Raw genomic sequence first — 23,578 nt, 5'->3', positions numbered from 1 at the left:
GACCAACAAAACCAGGCTCAGTAGCTTTATCAGAGTGTCTGGTAAGATTTCAGGTCAGAGTCAAGCCCAGCTGTCAGACCTACAGAACAAGCAGATGCTCAGGAACACTGCTTCTCTTCTGGAGTGCCGAGACCTCCCCCTTTGGTTAGAGTTTGATCTGCCACACTCAGGTCGTCGTTTTAAAGTGCCTGTTATAATGTTTCCTCATCCCTGCTGTCACTCAGATATTGAACGGTAGATAGTATTTACCTGTTGTATGTAGATTGCTAATTTGCACTGATTTCTTACATTGTTAACTTCATTTTTGACCTGGACGCTTCTGAACCACTCTGTAAACTATGTGCTGTTGTTGTTGTCGTCCATCATTATTAGAGTGTTTTATAGGAATCCTTGCTGCTAACCAATTCCCTATAAGGGACAATAAAGACACTTTAAACTTTAGACAGTCTGTCCCAAGACACAGTTAGTGACAAGCTGCTGAACTGAGTAGAGCATTTATTAGCTTAAGAGCCAGATATTTACTTCTGGAGCTGGTTAAGACCAAAAACAGAACTAAAAGAGAATTAATATTAGACTCCAAATAAAAAGTAATTTTGTTCTGTAACTGCTGGCTGTGTAAGAAAGCATTTGTTTCCTAACAGTAAGTAAGTGAAATAATTGAAATAAGCCTTAAATGCAGCCCTTATTTGTATATTATTGTTAAAATGTCTGGCTTTTGGTTTCAATGTGATGCTCAGGCTTCATCTGGGTGTAAGAGACCGTTACTGTACATCACGTCCTGCCTACAAATGTTCTTGGAAAAGTAATGGTTTGTGCAGCAGCTGATGACACTTTTAATGTAGCGTACATTTTTAATGCATTCTGTCTGTTGTTGATTTAGTGAATCTTTCTGTGTGACTTTTTGAGCTGGTGAAAAAAAAAAACCATTCCAGCCTCTTCTGTCTTGGACTGTATGTGGTAACAAAGGACTCAGACGTGCACGCAGAGATGCTCCATTTTCAGTTTCATATTCTTTCTCGTTTAATCTATCATCCTTCGCTGTCTCACTTGTTACTTGTCTTTTTATTCCCAAGGCTTTTACATTTTGCAAATGTACACCCAATTCAGCATAAAGTGCTGAACTTTTTATATATGCTGCAGTGTTATCAGCGGCTGTATGTCTTTAGTTTCAGAGGGAGAGCCAAAGACAATCAGAGGGCCAAATGACCTCAGACCATTTACAGAAATATCCAATTCTAATTTCACTGCGAAGATAACAACACCCACTGATCACTTAGACACTTAACATTGCCTGAAAAACTCAATTTCAACCATTTGGCCGCATATGAAATAGATATATGATTTATGTGGTATGTTCATGCGAGCACTTGGTTGATTCATGTCTCCTGTTTTCATCGCAGGGGGAGCCTGTAAACAAAGAAGATATATTTGTTGCTGTGAAAACGTGTAAGAAGTTTCACAGTGAAAGAGGTAAGTCACACTTACAGAATCCACCAAAGATGCACAATTTCCCTTTAAATGGCACAAGCTTATGTCCTGTTGTTAACTCGTAATGGGTTTGTTTTACCTTTGACATGTGTGACTGTATAAGAGCTTTCCCTCATTATCATAATTGAGTCGTTTACTAAATTATTCCACCGTCATGTCTGAAAGGATTTGATAGTATTGAGGCCCAAAAAAAAATACCTTGAAGTACTTAGCTGCGTGCCCCCCTTGATGCTGGAAATGCACGATCATCCAACAATGTTAAGAAATCACTTACTGATGTTAAGCCATTTATTTGTAAGCTCTGCTTGCCATTAAGCTGCTTCTTTTTTAACCTGATAAAAATGTAGCAGGTTCAGTGTGCAGATCAAATTGCAGATTTTATTTCAGAGGGTCAGACAAATTGTACACTACATTCAAAGATTGTCCCTGAGAAGTAATTGCACTAATTACCTTAATTACCATTTCCTCTGGCACGCTGCCATTATCAGTTTCAAATATAGACAAGATGAAAATGAATATTAGATTTATATATCAAAGGTTAGCTTGGATCAATAAGCAATAGACATGAAAGAGCTGCATGTTTAATTTACGATGTCACTAAGTGTTAAGGCTTTTTCATCTTCTTCATCTGTATTGATTATATAGTACAAAAGCAGTGTTATAGACGTGAAGATACACATTCATCTACTTAATGAATTACTGTAGAGTTCCTATAGAAATAGAGTGAATTTTCTGATGTGGTTGCAGTGTTTTCTTTACTTTTTCTGTTTTTGTATAACAGCTTACACTGGTTCTGTTACTGCTACAGTATAAAGGATTCACTCTTCATAGCTCAATATTTTGTTTTTACTCACAGTTTTCATGCCGCAACAGAGGAAGAACTATGCCATCGAAAAAACAAAGATATCCATTAGTTGTGGCTCTGTGTAGATTTTGCACATTGGAAACACAACAAAGGAAAGTTGGGAAAAATTGTTCCTTGTCCTTGGTTTCATTTGGCCTGGTTTGTTGGGTTTTATTCTGTCAAAAACAACCCACACATAACACACACAACAGAAGAGAACCAAAACTAATGACCCACATTTAATTCCTAAATGGGGCACATACAGGTATAGATATATAAATATATAAAATGTAAGAAAACAAAATAGAAATAGCATATAACACAAATAATCATGAAGGGATTATGAGACAATGGGCCCCTGGGCACAGATATGCAAAAAGCCCCACCACCTTTCCTACACTGAAACAAAACACACAGACTTTATGGTGTTTGCTTTTTTTGAGTGTGTGTTTTTGTCTCTTCCTGGTCAGTACTTGTTGATTTGAGTGACATTTTGCAGGTGAAGGCAAGGGGCCCCCTAACACTTTGGCCCTCTGAGCCTGTGCCGGTAGACCTGTTCAGTGTTAAGTGTAAAATTGAAAAGTGTTGTGCCTCTGTTACATTACAGTCTTAAGTAAAGGTTGTGACATGTATATGTAATGGTGTAGTACAGTGTTGAGTACAGTAGTACAGTAATGTAGTGCAGTCTTATTACTTACACTGAGTACATTCACCCATTTCTTCTGTTTCTGTTTCCTGTGATTTTTGCAAAAGCTGTAATATATCTCAGCATCTTTTGTCATTCTATAATTAAACCAATAGTCTGATATAAAGGTTATTAAGTTATATGTTGTCTTTTTCACAAAGTTTGTTGTGTAGGTTGTGTTTTGTTCTAAGATGTGTAGGTTGCTTGTCTGTTTTCAAACTGCTCCTTAACATCTATTGATTGACTTCTACAGTCCGACAGGCAATCAACATCTGCCCTGCATGATGCACTTAGGTCTAGTTTGGTTTTCATAATGTCACTGTGGTGATAGAAAACAGCAGGGTGGCATCAAGAGCCTAATTGTACTCACTGTTCTTCATGAGTTCAGTTGTCAGTTTCTGAGAGCCTTAAGAGGCAGTGAAGGCCAGCCAACTCAACTTTTTGTTTTTTGGTTCATTCTTTTAGTGTTAGATATGCCACTCTGATTCACTTTTGTTGATTTATGAGAGTTGAACACTGCCTGGAGCTGCTACTGCTGCTGCAGATCTCTGGGTATTCTGTGTTTCTCAGCCCTCACATACTCGCCTCGTCAACCCAGTAACGCATCACAAAACCTCAAGATCTCGTCAGGCAGATCCCACTCAAATCTATAGGAACTTAACCATTAATATGACTAGTGGAACACATTAAGTTCTGATATTTCCTGCTTATTTTTTTAAATCCATCTTCAGAGAGGTCAGAGGATGAAAGCCACATAATATCTCTCTTTCTCTCTCTTTTACTTTCAGTCCATCTTGTCTCAGTTGATGATTTATTTCTTTAGAAACCTTTTCAGTGCTCTTAAATAGAATATTTTACTAAAAACATTTGAGAAACCATGTATTGTAATAAATATGAAACAACCATTGCTCAGGGAAGCTTACAATACAGTGAAGCAAAGGTCTGCTTGCTGTGAAACTTAGTGAACACTATTGATTTTTCTCCCCTTTGCTCTAGTTCCAGTGATAAAGAAGACGTGGGAAAAGGATGCCTTCTTTTTAGAGTACTACAGTGACTATGCTGATACTTCAATACCAACAATTAATTTAGGAGTTCCAAATACTGAAAGAGGTAAGTGCTGCTTTTATAGGCTAAACCCCTTCAGATATAGTTATTAGCCTTGGGTCATGGTGCAGGGTCAGCTGCATATTAAAGCTACAACAAAAGTGTTTTTTTTTTTTGCATGCTTTCTCAGAATAATGCTGAGGTGATGAATGGGTCTGTGCCTTCTGTTTGTTCTTGAATCTGAGGAGCTTCTCTCTGACTGAGCTATAAACTGTATTTACTCACCAGAAGCTTGGCCAACATCCCCCGCTGATTTCCACAGTATTTAATGAAATGTTTGCTCTGGATTTTTTTAAGAGCTGGGCAGGATGATTTGACATTACTTTAGTTCATCACTTGTAGTAGTTTACTTTTAACCGAGGCACGCTGTAACCTGTTTAACTTTGCCACACGCATTGTTGCTTCTATCTTTACAAAATGTTATAGCAGGGGCCAAGTGTTGTTAAAAGGTAAAGGTGGTCATTTTGTAAACATGTTTCAAGGCTTTCTTGATAAGAGTTGGGTGAGAAGATTGATACCACGCTTACATGAGAGTGGTGTCAATCTTCTCATTTGACCTCCTGCAAGAAAGCCAGTATACTTATTTTAAAGTCTAGTATTCCTTGAAATCCACAGGGCCTAACTTCAATTCTACCCACGCTCCTAAATGTTATCATAGTTTTTGGAATTAGAGTTTGAGGAAATATATTCAAAATGATGCAAAAGACATCTTGAGCATTTTCAGTTCATATTATAGTAGAGTTCAGAGGATAATGACCACTGTTCCTTTGCATTAAGATGCTGCACCTGGTAACAACACCCAAAGTTGGCTCCCTATAGGTGCACCAGATACGGCTGACTGGGAGACCCTGGAACAGTCCAGGTTTTTCTGGAAAGAAAACACATCCCCCAGCTGGTCTCAGAGCGTGACGATCCCTCAGGAGAAGCTTTACCCCAACAACATCCCTCAGCTTCTCCTGAGGTGGATGCTGAATGCTAAAAATGCATAATGCATGATAATCAGAAACAAGTACCAGAGCATGTACGTGGAGCATCAGACCGCTCAAAGCAATCCAATGTAGTTTGTAAAGACAGCGGTAGCTCTCTGCTTCAGCAGCCTCCTGGTTGCCTGAGCCAGTGGCCTTTTGGGCACAAATTATTTTACAGTCTGATGGTTGTTGGCACAAAACAGCACCCAAATACTCTCATGCTGCACCTTAATGGGATGATGCATCGGCTGCAGCCACTTTTAGTCCACTGTAGGAGGAGTGAAGGTTGTTATTCGAAAGAGTCTGGGTTTAGCCTCCAGCCTCCCTTCAGTTACTGTCTCCAGGCAGCTCAGCTCTTTAACAGGGACCTCTTTGCAATGAGGCAGTGAAGGATGCAAACTGCCACTGGCTACTTGCTGGAACATGCACAAGAGTCTGTTGCAGAGCTAAGCTTTGCAGGAATTAAAGTCAACCTTTTCTGGTAAAGTTACTCTGTTATCTGTCCAGTTGTTGATGTACAACCAACCCCCTGTATTTTAGGGCCACCTCATCTCCACCTCCTCATTGTGGGTAGTGACAGGTCTTGGCTGCCTCTCGCTCTGTAACAAATCCACTACCAGCTCCTTTGCTTGCCTGACACTGAACTACAGATAGTTCTTTTTGCACCGACTGTCAGTGCTCCCAGATGTCAGGCAAATTGTATACTCGCTGGAGTCATCACCTTGGATTTTTTAAATCAAACGTTATCAGGATAGATTTTTACAAATCTAATCTAATGAAGTTTGATCAGATAAAAGAAAGTGAAATCAGATTTCTGAAGTTGTGTCTCACCCCAGCTGCTCAGGTCAGATTTCAATCAGATTTCAAACCTTTATGTCACTTACAATCGGAAACAAACCTTGATGTAACATGCAGAATGATGTTATCCCTCTCAGTTAACCACATGACAGCAGCAGGAATCAGCAGTGATGGAGCTTTACACTGCGACTAGGTATTGTTGGTCTGTGAAGAGTTAGACCATTCAAGCTGTCTTTTGTCCAGTGAATGCAAATGTTTGTGTAGTTTACTTTGATGAGATGAATTAGTGTGGCCAGGATACAGTAGACTGGTTGTTGAAATGATGTAGAGCCATAACTAAATGCCGTCTTGAGATGGCACACCTATATGGAGTTGGAGGTCTGATATGGGCAGAGTAAAAAGAAGGTGACAGGACAATCCGCTGGGCCACCCAGTGCCACTCTGCAGCTTACAGCGCATCACTAATGGGTAATTGTTTGGAGTCAGGCCACGTTTGGCTGAAACCAGCCTGCTTTAAATTTAAACCTAAAAAAGGAGCTAAAAACAAATGTTAAAATCCCTGAGAAATGATTATATCATACAGTTAATGACTGCTTGGGGTTAACTGTAGGTGAAAAATGTTCATGCTGTACAGGGGTAGTGCAGTAAAAGAGTTGTTGAGTTTACACTTTCTTTACGACATGATATTATATTCTTATTCTTTGAACAACTTTTCACTATTTGCCCATATCACAAACTCTGCCACGGTATGATCTGATTCAGTTCAGGGGCCTGCGATCGATATGGCAAGATATCATATGCCCATTTAACACAGTCAGTTACAGAAGAAGCTGCCAACCCTTTCTTTTTTGTTTTTGGCCATTGAAGATGAAAACAGCACATGAATAATGTAAATAATTGTAACTGGTGAAGTGCAATAAAGTTTACTTTAAAGTGACTCAACTCATACACATAAAGCAGTACATGGGATAAGTTATCTTTCATTTTGACCCAAACCATGACCTTTTTCCTAAAACTTCAGAGCTATCTGGCTTAAAGCCCTGAAGGCAAACTTCTCCCAGCAGCCATAAAATAACAACTTTTAGCAAAAGAATAAAATTCAGCTGAATAATAACTGCCAAGGTTCATAGACTAAACAATTGTAGTCACCCATCATCAGCTAAAGCACTTTTTTATTGCATTAATTAACCTAGCGACTAACTTTTCCTTTTCTCATAACCGAACAAATTACATTATTATTACTTTAGTGGTGTGGTGGTTAGCACTGTCACCTCACAGCAAGAGGGTTCCTGTTTCGAGCCCTTCTGTGCGGAGTTGTATGTTTTCCCCATGTCTCCAGGTACTCCGGCTTCCTCCCACAGTCCAAAGACATGCAGGGTGGGGATAGGTTAATTGGTGACCCTAAATTGCCTGTAGGTGTGAATGGGAGTGTGAATGGTTGTCCGTCTCTATGTGTTAGCCCTGTGATAGTCTGGCGACCTGTCCAGGGTGTACCCTGCCTCTCGCCTAATGTCAGCTGGGATATGCTTCAGCCCCCGCGCGACCCTCAAGAGGATAAGCGGTTACCGTTGGTTTAAGTTGCTGCATTTCATGAAAGATCAGCATTATTGAATTTCAGTCTGAATTGGACGTTTGTTTTTGTCTAACATTGTTGAAACAGAGCAGTTAATGTTGATGTTGCCGTAGTGAGAAGGTAGTGGAGTAAGAATCCTGGCCAGACAGGAACGTTGTGTATTTTATCTTGTAATAGCGTTGTTTACATGTGACAAGTACTTTGTCTTTTGACCTGCATTTTTGCCGAAATCAAAAGTATATCTACCCCGCTGATCTATTCTTGAGTAAATACGATATCCTCATCGTCTTTCGTGGCTGCTCAGCATTATCTGCCCGGTGCTGTTTGACACAGAATTTCAAAATAAAGGCTTACGTTAAAGATGATACTTTGGATTGATGTTTTCACTTTGCATGGATGATACTGGATCATTGCTTATTGAATTGATACATTGATCAAGATCAATGGATTGTTACACCCCTACAAAATACACCTTTTATGTGGATGTCCAATCAGTGTTGGTGGTAAATGTTGTCTAATTCTTCACTGTGTGCCATATTGACCGAGAAGGCTGAGTTCTCCTGCTCGAGGAGCCATGCCAGCAGTGCCTACATGTGTCAGCATGTAGGCACCCAAAGCGTTAGGTGACAGAAATGCTCTCCCAGTGATCATCTGCCCTCTTGGCCCTGCTGGTCTTTATTGTCTTTTCCAGTTTATTGTTAGGATCCTGGAGAAGGTCCCCAGCACAATGCTGTCCGAGTAAAACTTTTATTCATGGAAAGGCACATAGAAGCTCTTTTGGAGTTGGCGTTGGCGTCTGCGACAGTATCCATCAAAAACTGCCCACCGTGAAATTTACATCAGCAGAATTATTCTGTTTCTACTGGCATCAAAGGGCAATTTGAGCAAAGGCATTACCAGCCATTGTTTGCACTCGACAGCTCAGGTTCTGGAGGGTTCCTGTCAGCCATATCCTCTTGCAGGGCTCATGCAGCCACAGCTTCGACCTCTCTCTGCTGCATTTCTTCAGCTGTTTACTTCAGTAAACAATAAAATAATAATAATGTTGTGTACCTGTACTGACTTACCGATTGCTTGATTTTTATCCTATTGTTGATGTTGAACGAGATTGCATCATACAGAAAGGTGTTTTAAGGACCAATCCACCTGCATTTATACATATGACAGACAAAGAATATAGAAAAACCACTGAATATAATAGAGTCCAGTACAACATGTTCATTTGAAACCTATAAATGGTCATACATGAAACTGGAACAGAGTAAAAACATTGCAGCCTTGACAAGGTGTATTGCAGAGTTGTTCTTGTGGATTGCATTAGATTACATTAGATAAGGTAGATAACGACACTGCAAGTATTGATAATTTACATTGTCGATGAATCTGCTGATCATTCTCTCAGTTTAAGCATTTGGTCTATGGAATGTCAGAAAATAATGGAAAAAATGCTTGTTATAGATTTCCCACAGCCCAAGGACTTCTATTCAAATAGCTATTTCAGGCCTAGTGGACTAAGTCCAAGATATTAATTTTACTATGATTGACAAAAACATGAAATCCTAACATTTGATGAGGTGGAACCAGCAAATGTTTGGCATTATATCTTGAAATATCAATCCATTAATTGACTGTTTGTTACAGCTGTAGCAAAATGTTAACCTTTTCTGTGCTAAAGATTTGATAAATGCAGAGCGATATTAATATTCCAGATTTTTAAATGTTTGTCATGATATTCTCCCTTCCTGCGACAGATACCAGGGTCAGGGCAAGAGACGATGTGCGCTCTCATTCACAGTTTGCATACTGCCAAGCTGACAGGCTGGCAGCTGGTTATGCCATGACAGAAAAATATTAAGTGGAACTTGTCTGGCTTCTCAAACCTGCTCATTTGCATAACTCGACACGTTACCTAACCCAGTTGGTGTAACTTGCTTGCAGGTTTGATATCTTACTCCAGGAAAGAGCCACAGCTCAGCTTCTCTCAACAGATAAATAATGTTAGTATTTTCTGAAGCCAGTGTTGGATAATTCCTTCTCATAGATCATCTTGGAAAAAATGTCTCATTTCCTTTAACTTTGCCTTCCACTGCAGGCCAGTATTTTTTAGTTTCGAGGGACAACAATTGAATGTTGGAAGTTTGGCAGCAATCCACAGTCCATCATCAAGGCAGGGGGATTTTTTCAAGATTGGTAGACAGCCAGATACTGAAACTACTCTCAGTTTAGTAACTGTGCATACAGTCAATCAGACAGACCACTCATTATGTCATTTACATCCCGGAATTCATACAGTAGATTGGATTACAGTAGTATCAGAGTCTGATGTAAAAAAAAAAAAAATTAATTTATTAAAATGTTTTACACAACTAGCCTTATGTTATAAATTGATTTATCCTAAGTGATAATAAAAATCCATAAATCACAGAAATCTGTGACTTTATTGAAGATAAAGGTGTGTTTCATTTAGTCACCTGTCGATGGCATCATATCCTGGTTACCCTCTCTATTTGCTCTAACTTCCAGGGAAACAAAAACACCAGACAATATGTCAATCAGTGAGGAAGGAATGAATAGTTTCACAGAATTATACTCAATAACAGTAATACAGCATTTTCTGCCACACAGCATATTTTTTGTCATTAATTGCATGCCATTCTGCAACGCAGTAATCCAGTAGAGACCTAATTCAATATTGATCCAGCTTACTACGATTTGCGACAATGGCAAGTGGCTCATGTCCGCCACAAAGCCAATATGTATGGCAAAGTTATAACTTTCTAAAGTTATCTTTAGTATGATTGTTTTGACCACGGATAATGCTGGACTACCCCATGATTGAATTCGCCACATAACAATATCTACAGTATAGCTGTGTGGGTGGTCAATCCATCTCATGTTAAGGAAGTAAGTGGTAAGTTAGCAAGTTAACCTTACGTTACCTTATGTTACTTGACGCTATTTTATGAGAATGAAATGACATAACTTGAATAAACATAACTAAACAGACCATGAATAAAACACTTTAACTCATCCGTCAACATGATTTCTGCGTGACTCGCATCAGAGGGCTTGTCTTCGGTGGTTATTTAACAATGAAGTCAACTCCGAGGATCCAACGCTACTTCACAACATCATCAAAGAGTGTCTTTTGTATTTGTTTTGAATGAGAGACCCCTTATCTGCAGAAGTTACACACTGTGTGTTTATATTAGTCCTTGATTAAATAACACCATGAAAAAAAATCAGAAAATGAGTATTAAATTGTATGTTTATTGCATCTTATGTCAGTCACATAGGAATACAGAGTATAGCCACTGGCCACTACAGTAGTAAGATTAGCATACATTGAAATGATATATGATCTAGGTCAAATGAAAAATATGCAGTTTATCTATCCCTCTGTGCCAAATAGCTACGTGACACTGAATAATTTATAAGACTAAAATTGAGATAAAGTCAGGACAAACATTTTTCTTTTCTTTTTCTTCTTTGTTTCTTCTATCTGTTCCTTTTCCAAGTCCTCAAGGTTTATGCTAATGATTGCTGAGAGCTGCCGTGGAGTTCATCAACAGTCAACAGGCATCAATATGTCAGGAATCTGTAGTCACAACCATTATTCTTTATTTTTTCACCTTCCACTGACTTCATTGATTCCACTGAATCGCTTGTGCTTTGAGAGCAAAGTCTTTAAACTGTGTGTCACTAATGTTTGTAATATACAGTATTTCTAAAGAGAATGTTTGGAATTTCAAGGTCGCTAATAAATTTGAGGCAATGTTTTTCTCTAAAGAAAAGCAGAATAAAAATTCTTGCTAACAAGATGTTAGGGGGAAAAGCAGCTATTAATGTCGGTAGGTAGGTCGCTTTGTAGATAGGTGTGTGGGTGCGTGGGTAGGTAGATAGGTAAGTAGAGTGGTCTGTCGGTAGGTTGGTGGGTGGGTGGATGGTTTTGTGGCCAGTTAGGTACGTAGGTCAGTAGGTAGGTTGATCGATGGGTAGGTATTTGACGACGTAGTCCACCCGCAACCACGTGGGTCGGGTGGTTTGGGTAAGATGGTTGTTAGAAAATATTGCAGGTTTCGGACGGGTAGGTCATTGAGTGCCAGTCAAAGCAGCGCTCTGAATAAGTTTTCAGTAACTTACAAAAACATTGTAAAATAGTCCACCGCTCACATTTTCTGCCCCTCTCTCTGTTTCTCTTCCTATCTCTCTCAACCACACACAGCAAGAATCTTTATCAACAGTGCTGCTGTGCTCAGGGTTTCAGTTATCCGGTTTTTGGCTCTCATGACAAGTCGGGTTGGTGCGGGTTTTTAAAAAAAAAAAAAACCTGACCCACGCATCGTTGGTTGGTAGGTAGGTAGGTAGGTACAAAACCCAAAACCAGTGAAGTTGGCACGTTATGTAAATCGTAGATAAAAACAGAATACAATGATTTGCAAATCCTTTTCAACTTATATTCAATTGAATACACTGCAAAGACAAGATGTTTAATGTTCAAACTGAGAAACTTTATTTTTTTTTTGCAAATAATCATTAACTTAGAATTTAAAGGCAGCAACACGTTGCAAAAAAGTTGGCATAGGGGCCTTTTTACCACTGTGTTACATCGCCTTTCCTTTTAACGACACTCAGTAAACGTTTGGGAACTGAGGAGACCAATTTTTGAAGCTTTTCAGGTGGACCTCTTTCCCATTCTTGCTTGATGTACAGCTTAAGTTGTTCAACAGTCCGGGGTCTCCGTTGTCGTATTTTACGCTTCATAATGCGCCACACATTTTCAATGGGAGACAGGTCTGGACTACAGGCAGGCCAGTCTAGTACCCGCACTCTTTTACTATGGAGCCATGCTGTTGTAACACGTGCAGAATGTGGCTTGGCATTGTCTTGCTGAAATAAGCAGGGGCGTCCATGAAAAAGACGTTGCTTGGATGGCAACATATGTTGCTCCAAAACCTGTATGTACCTTTCAGCATTAATGGTGCCTTCACATATGTGTAAGTTGCCCATGCCTTGGGCACTAATACACCCCCATACCATCACAGATGCTGGCTTTTGAACTTTGCGCCTATAACAGTCTGGATGGTTCTTTTCCTCTTTGGTCCGGAGGACACGACGTCCACAGTTTCCAAAAACAATTTGAAATGTGGACTCGTCAGACCACAGAACACTTTTCCACTTTGCATCAGTCCATCTTAGATGAGCTCGGGCCCAGCGAAGCCGGCGGCGTTTCTGGGTGCTGTTGATGAATGGCTTTCGCTTTGCATTGTAGAGTTTTAACTTGCACTTGCAGATGTAGCGACGAACTGTAGTTACTGACAGTGGTTTTCTGAAGTGTTCCTGAGCCCATGTGGTGATGTCCTTTACACACTGATGTCGGTTTTTGATGCAGTACCGCCTGAGGGATCGAAGGTCACGGGCATTCAATGTTGGTTTTCGGCCTTGTCGCTTACGTGCAGTGATTCCTCCAGATTCTCTGAACCTTTTGACGATATTACGGACCGTAGATGATGAAATCCCTAAATTTCATGCAGTAGCTCGTTGAGGAATCTTGTTCTTAAACTGTTCGACAATCAGCTCACGCATTTGTTCACTAAGTGGTGACCCTCGCCCCATCCTTGTTTGTGAATGACTGAGCATTTCAGGGAAGCTGCTTTTATACCCAATCATGGCACCCACCTGTTCCCAATTAGCCCGTTCACCTGTGGAATGTTCCAAATAAGTGTTTGATGAGCATTCCTCAACTTTCTCAGTCTTTTTTGCCACTTGTGCCAGCTTTTTTGAAACATGTTGCAGGCATCAAATTCCAAATGAGCTAATATTTACAAAAAATTACAAAGTTTACCTGTTCGAACATTAAGTAACTTGTCTTTGCAGTGTATTCAATTGAATATAGGTTGAAAAGGATTTGCAAATCATTGTATTCTGTTTTTATTTACGGTTTACACAACGTGCCAACTTCACTGGTTTTGGGTTTTGTAGGTAAATTAAATGAACTTAAAATGATATTTTATGCCAAGCTAATATCCGTAACAAAACTTTGTGTTAACATGTTGATTTTGTGGCAGGAATGACACTGAAGTTTGGGGAGCTGTCAGCCCTCCTCCTCCAAATGATACTTATACACAGTTCTCCCCTTCCTGCATTCCTTTGGTACTGTTCTGCAAGTGGGAGAGCCCACCGTTCAAATATTGAAGAATTAAACATGCAAAGCAAGTGATATTAATTCTAATCGTATAAAAAGGAAAGAATCAAACCAGGGAGTTTTACTGATGGGACCGGCATTTCACATCAGTGACATCAGAGCCCTGGGCCACAGTCTATTAGATCACACCCACAGATTGCTTGCTCTTGAGTTTGCCTAAATTTGCTCTTGCTCCTATTGCTGCTCTTCCAATCTATTGCCTATGACCCGTCAGTTTAAGTCTGCACCCACCAGAAACTCTGCTAAAGCCCTGACCTGACTATAAAACTACAAAGACTCCAATATTCACACATTTGTTCTCTGGCTTGGACCTCTGTTCCTGTTCCTTGTTCTTGACTTGTGAACTGCAGAAATGACGACTGCAACTCCGCAGCTCCCCCCACCCCACCCCGCACAATCTTCCAGTTTGCCAGAAACCAGCAACTATTGAAAGAAAAGACACTTAAAGAAACACTCTGAAATGAAAAAGGTCTGGCAAAGCTGCCACAACAACCCCAGCTGAAGGGAGGGTGAGATGTTGATCCAGCTGCCTGCTGAGAAAGATGGATCGAGGTACTGACTCCAGTCGAGTTAGCCATGCGGGAGCCGACATTTTCCAAAAATGCCCAGGTGTGCCAGAGGAGGGCCTGCTGCCGCTCCCTCCACTGTAACTTCTCATCTGTCCATCAGAACTGTCAGATGAAACAATACATTTTTGTTAATGCTAGACTTTTTAAGAAATGAATGTGATACACCAAAACAAGGATCTCCCCTAAAATTAGAATGAGTACTGAATTGCTCTACCCTCTTCCCTGGTGCTTCTCAAACAGTGCATTTGTGAGTGTATGAAGTGTGACGGTCACTGTATACCTTGGCCAAGAACTCCATAGCAGCCTGCAGATTTCAAAACTAAAGTAATTAATTGGCTATCAGTTTTCCCTTGTCAAAAAGGGTGGTGACTCGAGGTGACTGTAATGTTATGTTAAATTCTGTTATTACCAAGACCAAGGGGTAATATTTTTGGCTCAGGTTCTTTGTTTGTCAGCAGGATTACGGAAAAACTACTCACGTGATTTTCAGAAAATTGGTGTAAGGGCGTAGCATGGGCCAAAGAAGAAACCATTAAATTTTGGAGCAGATCCAAATCACAGCGCAGATAAATTTACACTGTTGTTTACATTGTGAGATAGGGCATTTGGCTCTGGCAGGGTCTGTGCTCTGAATGTCCTTCAAGTTTAATAAAATACTGAACTTATTGTTTCTGATAGCCAAAGTTGAGTGCAATCACTCTCCTTCACCTCGTGTTTATGGTGCATAATTTTGAGTTATTACTTATTGTTACATACTTTGACAGCAGACAACTGACCTAAAGACTATTTTAACTATAAAATACATACACTTGGTTGCCTCTAGAAACCAGCTTTGACCCTGTTTTAAACTTTTTGGGTAATCTTAGTGCCATTTGTAGTCGTAAAGAAAAATATGAAGTCTGGTAAAAACACAAAAGCCTTACAGTATATATATTTTGAAAGTGGAACAATAAACTCAACAGTCTGAGGTTAAAAAAATGATATTCATGATAGAGCAAGTGAGGGGGGAGGGTGATGCAAGAGGTTGAAATGCGAAAATGGCAGAGGAACTTTATCAAGTAGCCTAAGTAATCAAACAATTCATGGTCAAGTGTCTTGTACTTACCTCCAGTGGAAGAACAAAGACCCGGTGACAGAAGACACTTGATGAACTTAATATGATATTATGCTCAAGCATATGTAGCAGTGGTAAGACTCGCTTTTGTGCAGACATTTTAATGATATGTACTGTATGAGACATGAGCAGAGAAGCTACCGCATCCTTCCAGGCCCCTGAACGTGACTCACTTACGTCCTCCAACTAGAAATAAGATTACCAGGCTTGTCTGGAGATCTGCCTCTAAAAGTGCATTTTTGGATTTTATTCCTGTCAGCAGTTCAAGGTGTCCTTACTTATTCTATATTCAGATACGAGGAAAAAAAAAAAACACCTTGGGTGCCTTATAAATAAAACAGTAGGGCCTCAGTATTCTTTGTGATGCTTGCCACCAGGGATTTCCATGTCTCAGCTCTCAGTCCTGATGGTGTGCAGATATTTGGATTCTGATGAGTATATTTCTTTGGGTTCCTTGTATTTGTTATGTACTACCACATCACCGTTTTTGTTTTCAGGAGTTGGCAGAACATTTTGTTCCATCTGGCAGTCATGTCAAACATGCCAGAGTAAAAGTTTGATCTTTCTGGCCCATCATGCCAAACATACCTTATTATTTCTTTGAGATGCCAGAATGTAGACAACAGCTCTCTCCCATTTCTCAAAGCTCCAGAGGACACATCCTAACATTCAAAAGATTTTCTTCAGTGCTGTACAATGCGAATCTTAAAAAGGTGGCAAAGTCATTTTTGCCCCTTGAATGGTTGACACTTGTTTGATCACTGCAGTGGCTGATGTGTCCGCCTACAGCCACGTTTGCTTTTGAGGTGTCCTTGAGCAGAATGCAGAATCTCTCCTTGTTCACACTTTGTAACTTGTGATGCAGCCTTGTTAGGTCTGGGCACAGTAGTCCCACTCATTTACATTTCCTCCTCAAAGGCTGCTATTGAGAGAATGAAAGTCTAATTAACAAATTGTTTGTTGAGATAGTTGTGATATTGTTTAAATAAAGCCCTGTGGGCTACATCTAATGATTCTTTTTCTTATCAGTTAGAGAACAGTATTAACATTACCCAGGCGAGATTCCCACAGGAGCCATTCATGCTGAGAGATTCATTCCCTCACTGAACTGAATGGAGCTGTGGTTACTGCTGTAAAAATATGGGCCTTACAGAAATGTCTTCTTCTAAGTGAAATGTGGCTGTTTTTGTATTCACTAATTGTGACTGTTGGAGAGCCTGACAGCTTTTTTAAACCATTTAGCATTAACATATTTATGACTGCACTTTTTATGCCTCCATGCTGGTGACAGCCATGGCCGAAGCATTATGTTTTTGGGTTGTCTGTCCATATATACTTACGCCTCATGTCATGAACATGATATCTCAAGAATGCCTTGAGGAGATTTCTTTGAATTTAGCACAAATGTCCGCTTGGACTTAAGAATTAACTGATTAGGTATTGGTGGTCAAAGGTCAATGTCACTGTGACCTTGCATCTGTCTTATTCTCATGAACATATTATCTCAAGAAAGCCTTGAGGAAATGTATTCAAATTTGGCACAGATGTTCACTTGGATCCAAGGATGAACATATTAGAATTTGATGGTCGAAGGTCAGTGTCACTGTGACCTTGGGTCTGTCTTATTCTCATGAACATACTGTAATATCTCATGAAGGCCTTGAGGGAATTTACTCAAATTTGGCACAGATGTTCACTTGGACCCAAAGATGAACAGATTAGAATTTGGTGGTCGAAGGTCAGTGTGACCACACAAAACATTTTGTCCATAACTGAAGAATTCATAACTTAATTATGACATTTCATACAACTGTCTAATAAGATGATGATGTAATGACATTTTAATTTTAAAACGGCAAAGGTCAGCTTCACTGTGACATCATAATGTTCTCCAAAAACACTTTTCTGGCCATTATTCAATGTTATAACTCGGGATCAGAAGGAGAGATGTTTGGTCAGATACTGAATTAGTGACACTAGTCATGGGTGTCCACCTTGAAACTCTGCTAATTGTATAGATCTTCTGTGCTGCTAGGTTGAAGATGTGTGTGAAGCTTTTTTGTTTTAGAATACGTGGCTTCTTTGTAGCAACATCCATAGCCTATTTGAAGCATTGATAACTGTCGTGGTTACTTAGGCGTCTGGACAGACATGGATGTAAACTGTAACTGCAACTTGACTGGTTTGCAGAGGCATATAACCACAAGACGGTGTTCCTGGTTTCTTTTTGTGGCTGAGCTGTTGTCCTGTATGTTAGATTGTGTGTATGCAGGTGTGTGTGTGCATGTTAATACCTGCTTATCCCAATTGTGCATTTCTTACCATAACAGGGTCATTTATCTTTGTAAACCAGAATACAGCACATGGTCAATATGTGATTAAGATGTACAGGCCGGTGTATTGATAGCATGTCTCTGTTTGCAGGCCACTGCGGGAAAACATTTGCAATCCTTCAAAGATTTCTAAGCAGCTCTGTCCCAAACACCAAGTGGCTCCTCGTTGTGGATGACGACACACTTATCAGGTATGTAATTATGATCTGGAAATAGGTATTCAACATGGTGCTTCTCCCCCTTTTTTTAACAGTGTCTCATTCTTTAAATGCCATGGCTTCATTTTTCTCAAAGTTTGAGTGACATTTATTCATAAATTTTGCAACAGATTCTGTCTCACAGCCATGAAAAGGTTTGCACGGAGAAAGAGAGAAACGCCTGGAATGGAGTCATTTTGGGAAAAATGAGTTCCAGAGATATTACCATCCTGTCGAACATCTAAAAAGCCCAGTACATAAATTCAAGTCCAGCTGGCTTCACTTTATATCTGTCAGGTTGCCCCTTCATATGGAAGCCTCTGGATGTTTAATAGTGCCTGAGGGAGAGCAGTTATTTCAGCTTCTAAATGGACAGTTTCATATGTGTGTCTGTGTGCAGGCATGTGTGTACTATGACGATGAGTGTGTGATGAGTTTGATCTGTGGTTCATGTAGCCTCTCTAGACTGCAAGTCTTGCTGAGCTGTTACAACCCCTCAGAACCAGTGTGTCTCGGGGAGAGGTACGGCTACGGCCTGAGCCAAGGCGGCTACAGCTACATCACGGGAGGTGGAGGGTGAGTTTCGCAGCTCAGATGCTTGGGGAATAATGATGAAAGATACAGATGCAGCAGAGGGACTATAAAATAATAAAATGGAAAAATGGAAACCCTGTAATCTGTAATTTACAGATGAACCATTTAAAAGTGTTTTGCTCCCTTAAGGGAAACTGTGGTTTGTAGGCTGCATTACAGTAAAGATACTCAATAGAAATGTGGAATAAATCAACGCAGAATATAGTAAACAGACGGTCATTGGGTGATAAGATGAGACAGGGAGTCAATGCTTAATACTCACACTACATTATACAAACTGTTGACTACCGCAAGAAAATGTATAGCACAAAAATAACAGTCCTAAAAGATCCATATTTTCTTATTACGTGCAAGAAAAAGTGGGCAGTAAGCACAAGTTGTATGTCAGCTGTCCGTGCTGGAGGAAAGCTGCACAACAGATAAATCTTGAGCTGTGAGTGAGCTGTGTGAGAAACTCTATTTAGGGACACTTGAGTCACTCTGACACTATACAGCACTGCAACTGCCAGTTTTCTCAATAGTGATATGTTCTAATAACTGTTTTGAGTGGCAATGAGCAATTTTTCTTGGCAGCCCAGGATTTGTTGTTTCATGTGTAATTACGTCTCTCTTCAAAGAGATGTCAAATCATTGTTGTGCAGAGCCGATTCACAGAAAACCACATTTCCCTCTCCGCTTGATTCCCACTTTCACTCACTTCTCTCTCACCCTCTCACCGGCTGAATACAATAAGCACGCTGAACCTTAAGATGACAGCTGAGAGGCATGCTTATTATTTTCTGGTCATTTCCAACATTGCTTCTCCACTAATATTTTACAGCGCAGCTAAATCAGCTGTGTTATGTATCTATTTTTATGTTTCTGTGTCGCTGCAGTATGGTGTTCAGCAGAGAGGCTGTGGTCCGGCTTCTTAACAGTGGCTGTAAGTGCTACAGCAATGACGCGCCAGATGACATGGTGCTGGGAATGTGTCTCAATGCCCTTGGACTTCCTGTCACACACAGTCCTCTCTTCCACCAGGTTGTATTCACACTCTTACAGTGCATTATTTGTGTCTCCCTCTGTGTATCTGTAGCTATGCTGGGACTGATACGGCTTTTTTATTTATTTTTTCTTGCGGGGGATAAAATACCATCTGAATATTTTCTCACCAAAATGCACTGGAAATAGGTTTTTTGGCTCATTGAAAAATCATTGAAATCTCTTTCATGCCTGTTCAGTTCTATTTCATAGAATAAACTGTGCAAAGAAAGACAGATTTCATCACAGGTTTTACAGGCAAATCATCCAGAGATAGATGGAGTCCTCTATCTTAATGGTAGTCGACAACACAACTGGACAATATCTGATATATTTAGAGGCCCTGCACACCCTCATGGTTGTTTGCAGTTTTTCTAGCTGATTAGATTTCTGCTTATGCTGCATTTAAGTCATATCTTAGATCTCTGTATTAATAATTCTGAGACAAGATATCAGGAATTTCTGACAGCCATGATTCCCATTTGGCAAACAGAAGAAAAATGACAGCAAAATTGGCAGTTATATATGGTTTTCCCGTGCTTCCCATTCTGCTAACATGATTTAAATGCAGCATCCTGTCACATTCACGTCACATGGGATAGATGGGATAGATGGGAAAGATTAATTGCTACTATTCACACTATCATTGGACAAGTCAAGATGGATGCAGAATGGGTTTTGTGGATGTTAAAAGTATTGAGCAATGATATTATATCACCATGTCATTAAAATATGGGTTTATTTACTTTGAATAATGGATTTAAATGGGCATTTATACTTGTTAACCTTGTCAGGCTGTGTTAAGTCAGAGGTATCTGAGCTTTCAGAGAAATCACAGCAGTCGTTGTGACTTGCCATAGTGGGAAAAGCACATGTCTGACTAATAATATTATCAATGGCTTTGTTATTTTTTAAGTGTCTCAGTAACCCTGCATTCATGTGATGTCGGAATAAGCAGAAAAATGAGTTTCTGGCTGGAAAAATTCCCGTGAATGAACAACAACTCAGAAAGTAAGCCAAAGTGTTGGTACAGAAGTTGCGGATTTGCCGTCATACATGTAGGAACATAACTGATGAAAGTAAATGTTCTGTAGATATTAATAAACTTTAAATTCACATATTGCATGTCATTTTTTTGCTCATATGTCAATTGTAACATGGTGTTAGGTGTATCCGTAAGTTGCTGTCCATGTAAGGTGACCAAGATTAGTTAGAAAGGTTGTTTATTAGTATTACTCAGGTAAAGCAATACTTCAGTAGTTTTAGAGTATGTACTAGTGCAGCAACAAGGCTTGGACAAAATCACAAATAAAGCTTCAAACTCTTAATTAAGTGTAGTTGAAACACTCTGAGCAATAAAATACAGCACATCTTGTTTGTAGTGTCCGTGTTGTTTCCACATCAAGCTCATGAACACACCAAAGCCACAAGAACAACTTCCCGATTCAGAAAATGGGACCATGCTCGGAGCAATGAATGCTGCATTAGCCTCAACAGTGTGACAGTGAGCCAGCACGCACAAAACCCGGACCCTCAAACTGAAACAGCTAATTGGAATTCAGCTGTCATTACTTCTTTTACTAACACCTGTGCTTCTCCTACTCTGACATGTCAAAATGAGTTCTGTGGGAAAAAAAGTTGTAATTGGTCCTACAGAAACAACACAACAGGAGAGTGAGCGTCAATCAAGGAAAAATCTATACACTCTCACACAGCCCCGATTGGAGGGCTAATTAGCACAGGTAAGTGAAATGACCTTTGTGAGCACACCACAAGTGTGCCGGACCCTTAACACACCCATCTTTTAACAAGTTGACAAACCAATACATTGATTTAATCCAAATTATGGGTCACTCTGTCAAAGAATCAGCCAATGAAATCAACAAATTTTTCCAGCTTAATGATTCGGTTACTGATGTTTGGTTGATTATATTTCTTAAAACACAATAGTTTGAATTGCTCAGTTTTCAGCATGCAGCATCTGTTACAACATAAACTTTCACACCTTCGCTCTTGCTCTCTGCACACAGTCTCTGGTGGCTGCTTCCAAATATAAATTACTATACTTAATCTTACCTTTCAGGCGCGCCCAGAGGACTATGCCAGAGACTTCTTAGCTCACCAGGTGCCCATCTCTTTCCATAAACACTGGAACATCGACCCCATTGAAGTTTTCAACAAATGGCTTAAGGAGGACTTGAGGGCTAAAGCTTCAGATGGACTTAATAAGAGTGCTAAGACGGAGTTATAATCATTTTAAGCACAAAACTAGCCTGTACGAGTATGTATGTATATACTGTGTGTGCGTGTGTGTGTGTGTGTGTGTGTGTGTGTGTGTGTGTGTGTGTGTGTGTGTCATGGAACTGACATATTGTCCTTCACAGATGTAAATGTTTTTGTATTGTTGATGTTGAACTGTTAAGAGGGACCATGCGAGCGTGTGTCCATGACTTTATCTGTAAGCGTCTTCATGACTGAGTTGCATGTTGAGGTTACTGTTATTTTGGAAATATGTGTATATTTATATCATATGAATAATCTGAACCTTACAGAGGAGCCTCTTCTCTGGGAGATACTGTACCTTTCAAAAAGTATCACTAATGCTGTACAATGTGCTCTATTTTGACATAAAAGTATAAATATTTGAGAATGTTTTGCTTTTCTTTTCCATCTGAGGCCCATTATAGGATTTAGTTTAAACCAGTTATGTATAAATTATGAAGCTGTTAAAGGTTAATTGAGGCTACGACTAAGATGGTGAAACACAGACTGTTTGGTGCAGCTAAAAAGCATTAAAACTCTCTAAAGCAAGCTGAAGGTTTGTAATTACTCCTAACATGTAGTCTTTAAAAGGGTCCAACTGCTGCTCAGGCAGATAAACGTCTTACCTTTACTTTAGGCTCAACTAAACACCCTCATTCATTACATTTTCGGCCAACACCATCTCTTTCTCAAAACTGTGTTTGACCTCAGTCGCAGGAAAAAAAGGGAGCATAATTCTGAGACGTACTGTCTTGTAAAACAGCTGATATCCTTAGGTGTGAGGTAGAAATGAGTTTTATCACCATCAGTACCTATTATTCATTTCACTTTTTTTCTCCACAAAATTAACTGTCTCAGATAATTAATTGGCAGACCCAATGATTTGTTGACCATTATTAAAGGTCTTTCAAAGACCTTGACCCTTGGTTGAAGAATTAAACCTTTCTCCTGGCTGTTTGCCATCTAAAAGAATTAATTTGCAGCTGTAATGCTTCATTTAAGAAAAAAAAAAAGCTGCCTGCAAAGGGTTTAGAAAACCTTAGGATTATGAATTAATGAAAATTTGAAATGTTATTATGGGAAAACTCATTTTCAGCATGTGGAAGCCAAACTGTAATACAGAAGATGCTCCTCCACTCACAAACTCTGTCAGCATCGTGGTGCTAAATTTACACTGTCCTAATAGCACAGTAGGCCGGCTCGAGTTCATGAAAAGTCTATTAGCCTCAGGCATTTGAAGCAGTGCAATAAGTCAAGTAGACATCTCCTCACACACCTATGAATTGTAACCTATTTGCAGGAAACAAGTTAAATGCCTAGTGGGACTCACCCACACATAGAGTGATGAGTAGTGGTAAGACAGTACTTTGCACTGAGGGAAATCCTCTGCATAATTCTAATAGGTCCACACGACATGCTTGCTCCGCCAATATTTCTAGCGTGTCAGCAACAACATCACAGTCGGGTTTGTCTGGTGCTGAATTTTATACTTTTATCCTTGTCCAAAACAGTCAAACAGGAAGATGAGTGTTTCACTGCATTTCCTCCGAAGTACATCTTCTGTTTCTTGTTCGGCTAAGAGCCTGGGTTTTTAGAAACACTGAGGTTATGCACTCCATGCCCTCAAAAGAAAATTGAGCAGACGTTCAAGGAAAAATAGCTTTTTGGTGGAAGTTTGCTTTATTATATTTTCTGTAGAATTCATTCCCCTACAGAAATGTTTAAATGCTGTTTCAGAGCCTTTGCACACTAATGGGTATTATACTCCAAAGGGGAAAATACTGCATTCTTTATTCATATTTTATTTTGTTGGCTTAAAGAAAT

At 39.7% G+C, this 23,578-nt stretch overlaps 1 protein-coding gene across 2 annotated transcripts in view; it reads left to right on the top strand.

Annotated features, from left to right (window-relative positions):
* Positions 1 to 22,143, top strand: part of b3glcta (beta 3-glucosyltransferase a) — a 91,230-nt gene extending 69,087 nt beyond the window's left edge. For both annotated transcript variants that reach the window (XM_033631053.2, XM_033631054.2), the window contains exons 10-15: positions 1,401 to 1,470; positions 4,014 to 4,127; positions 17,773 to 17,872; positions 18,335 to 18,454; positions 19,348 to 19,492; positions 21,576 to 22,143. In XM_033631053.2, the coding sequence (XP_033486944.1) occupies positions 1,401 to 1,470; positions 4,014 to 4,127; positions 17,773 to 17,872; positions 18,335 to 18,454; positions 19,348 to 19,492; positions 21,576 to 21,743 (717 nt within the window). In that variant the 3' untranslated portion in view covers positions 21,744 to 22,143. The remainder of the gene's footprint in view (positions 1 to 1,400; positions 1,471 to 4,013; positions 4,128 to 17,772; positions 17,873 to 18,334; positions 18,455 to 19,347; positions 19,493 to 21,575) is intronic.
* Positions 22,144 to 23,578: the final 1,435 nt, after the last annotated feature.

This window comes from Epinephelus lanceolatus, chromosome 4, assembly GCF_041903045.1.
Source record: "Epinephelus lanceolatus isolate andai-2023 chromosome 4, ASM4190304v1, whole genome shotgun sequence".
Taxonomy (NCBI): domain Eukaryota; kingdom Metazoa; phylum Chordata; class Actinopteri; order Perciformes; family Serranidae; genus Epinephelus; species Epinephelus lanceolatus.
Note: the sequence above shows the minus strand (reverse complement) of the source record. Positions and strands in the feature narration are given on the sequence as shown.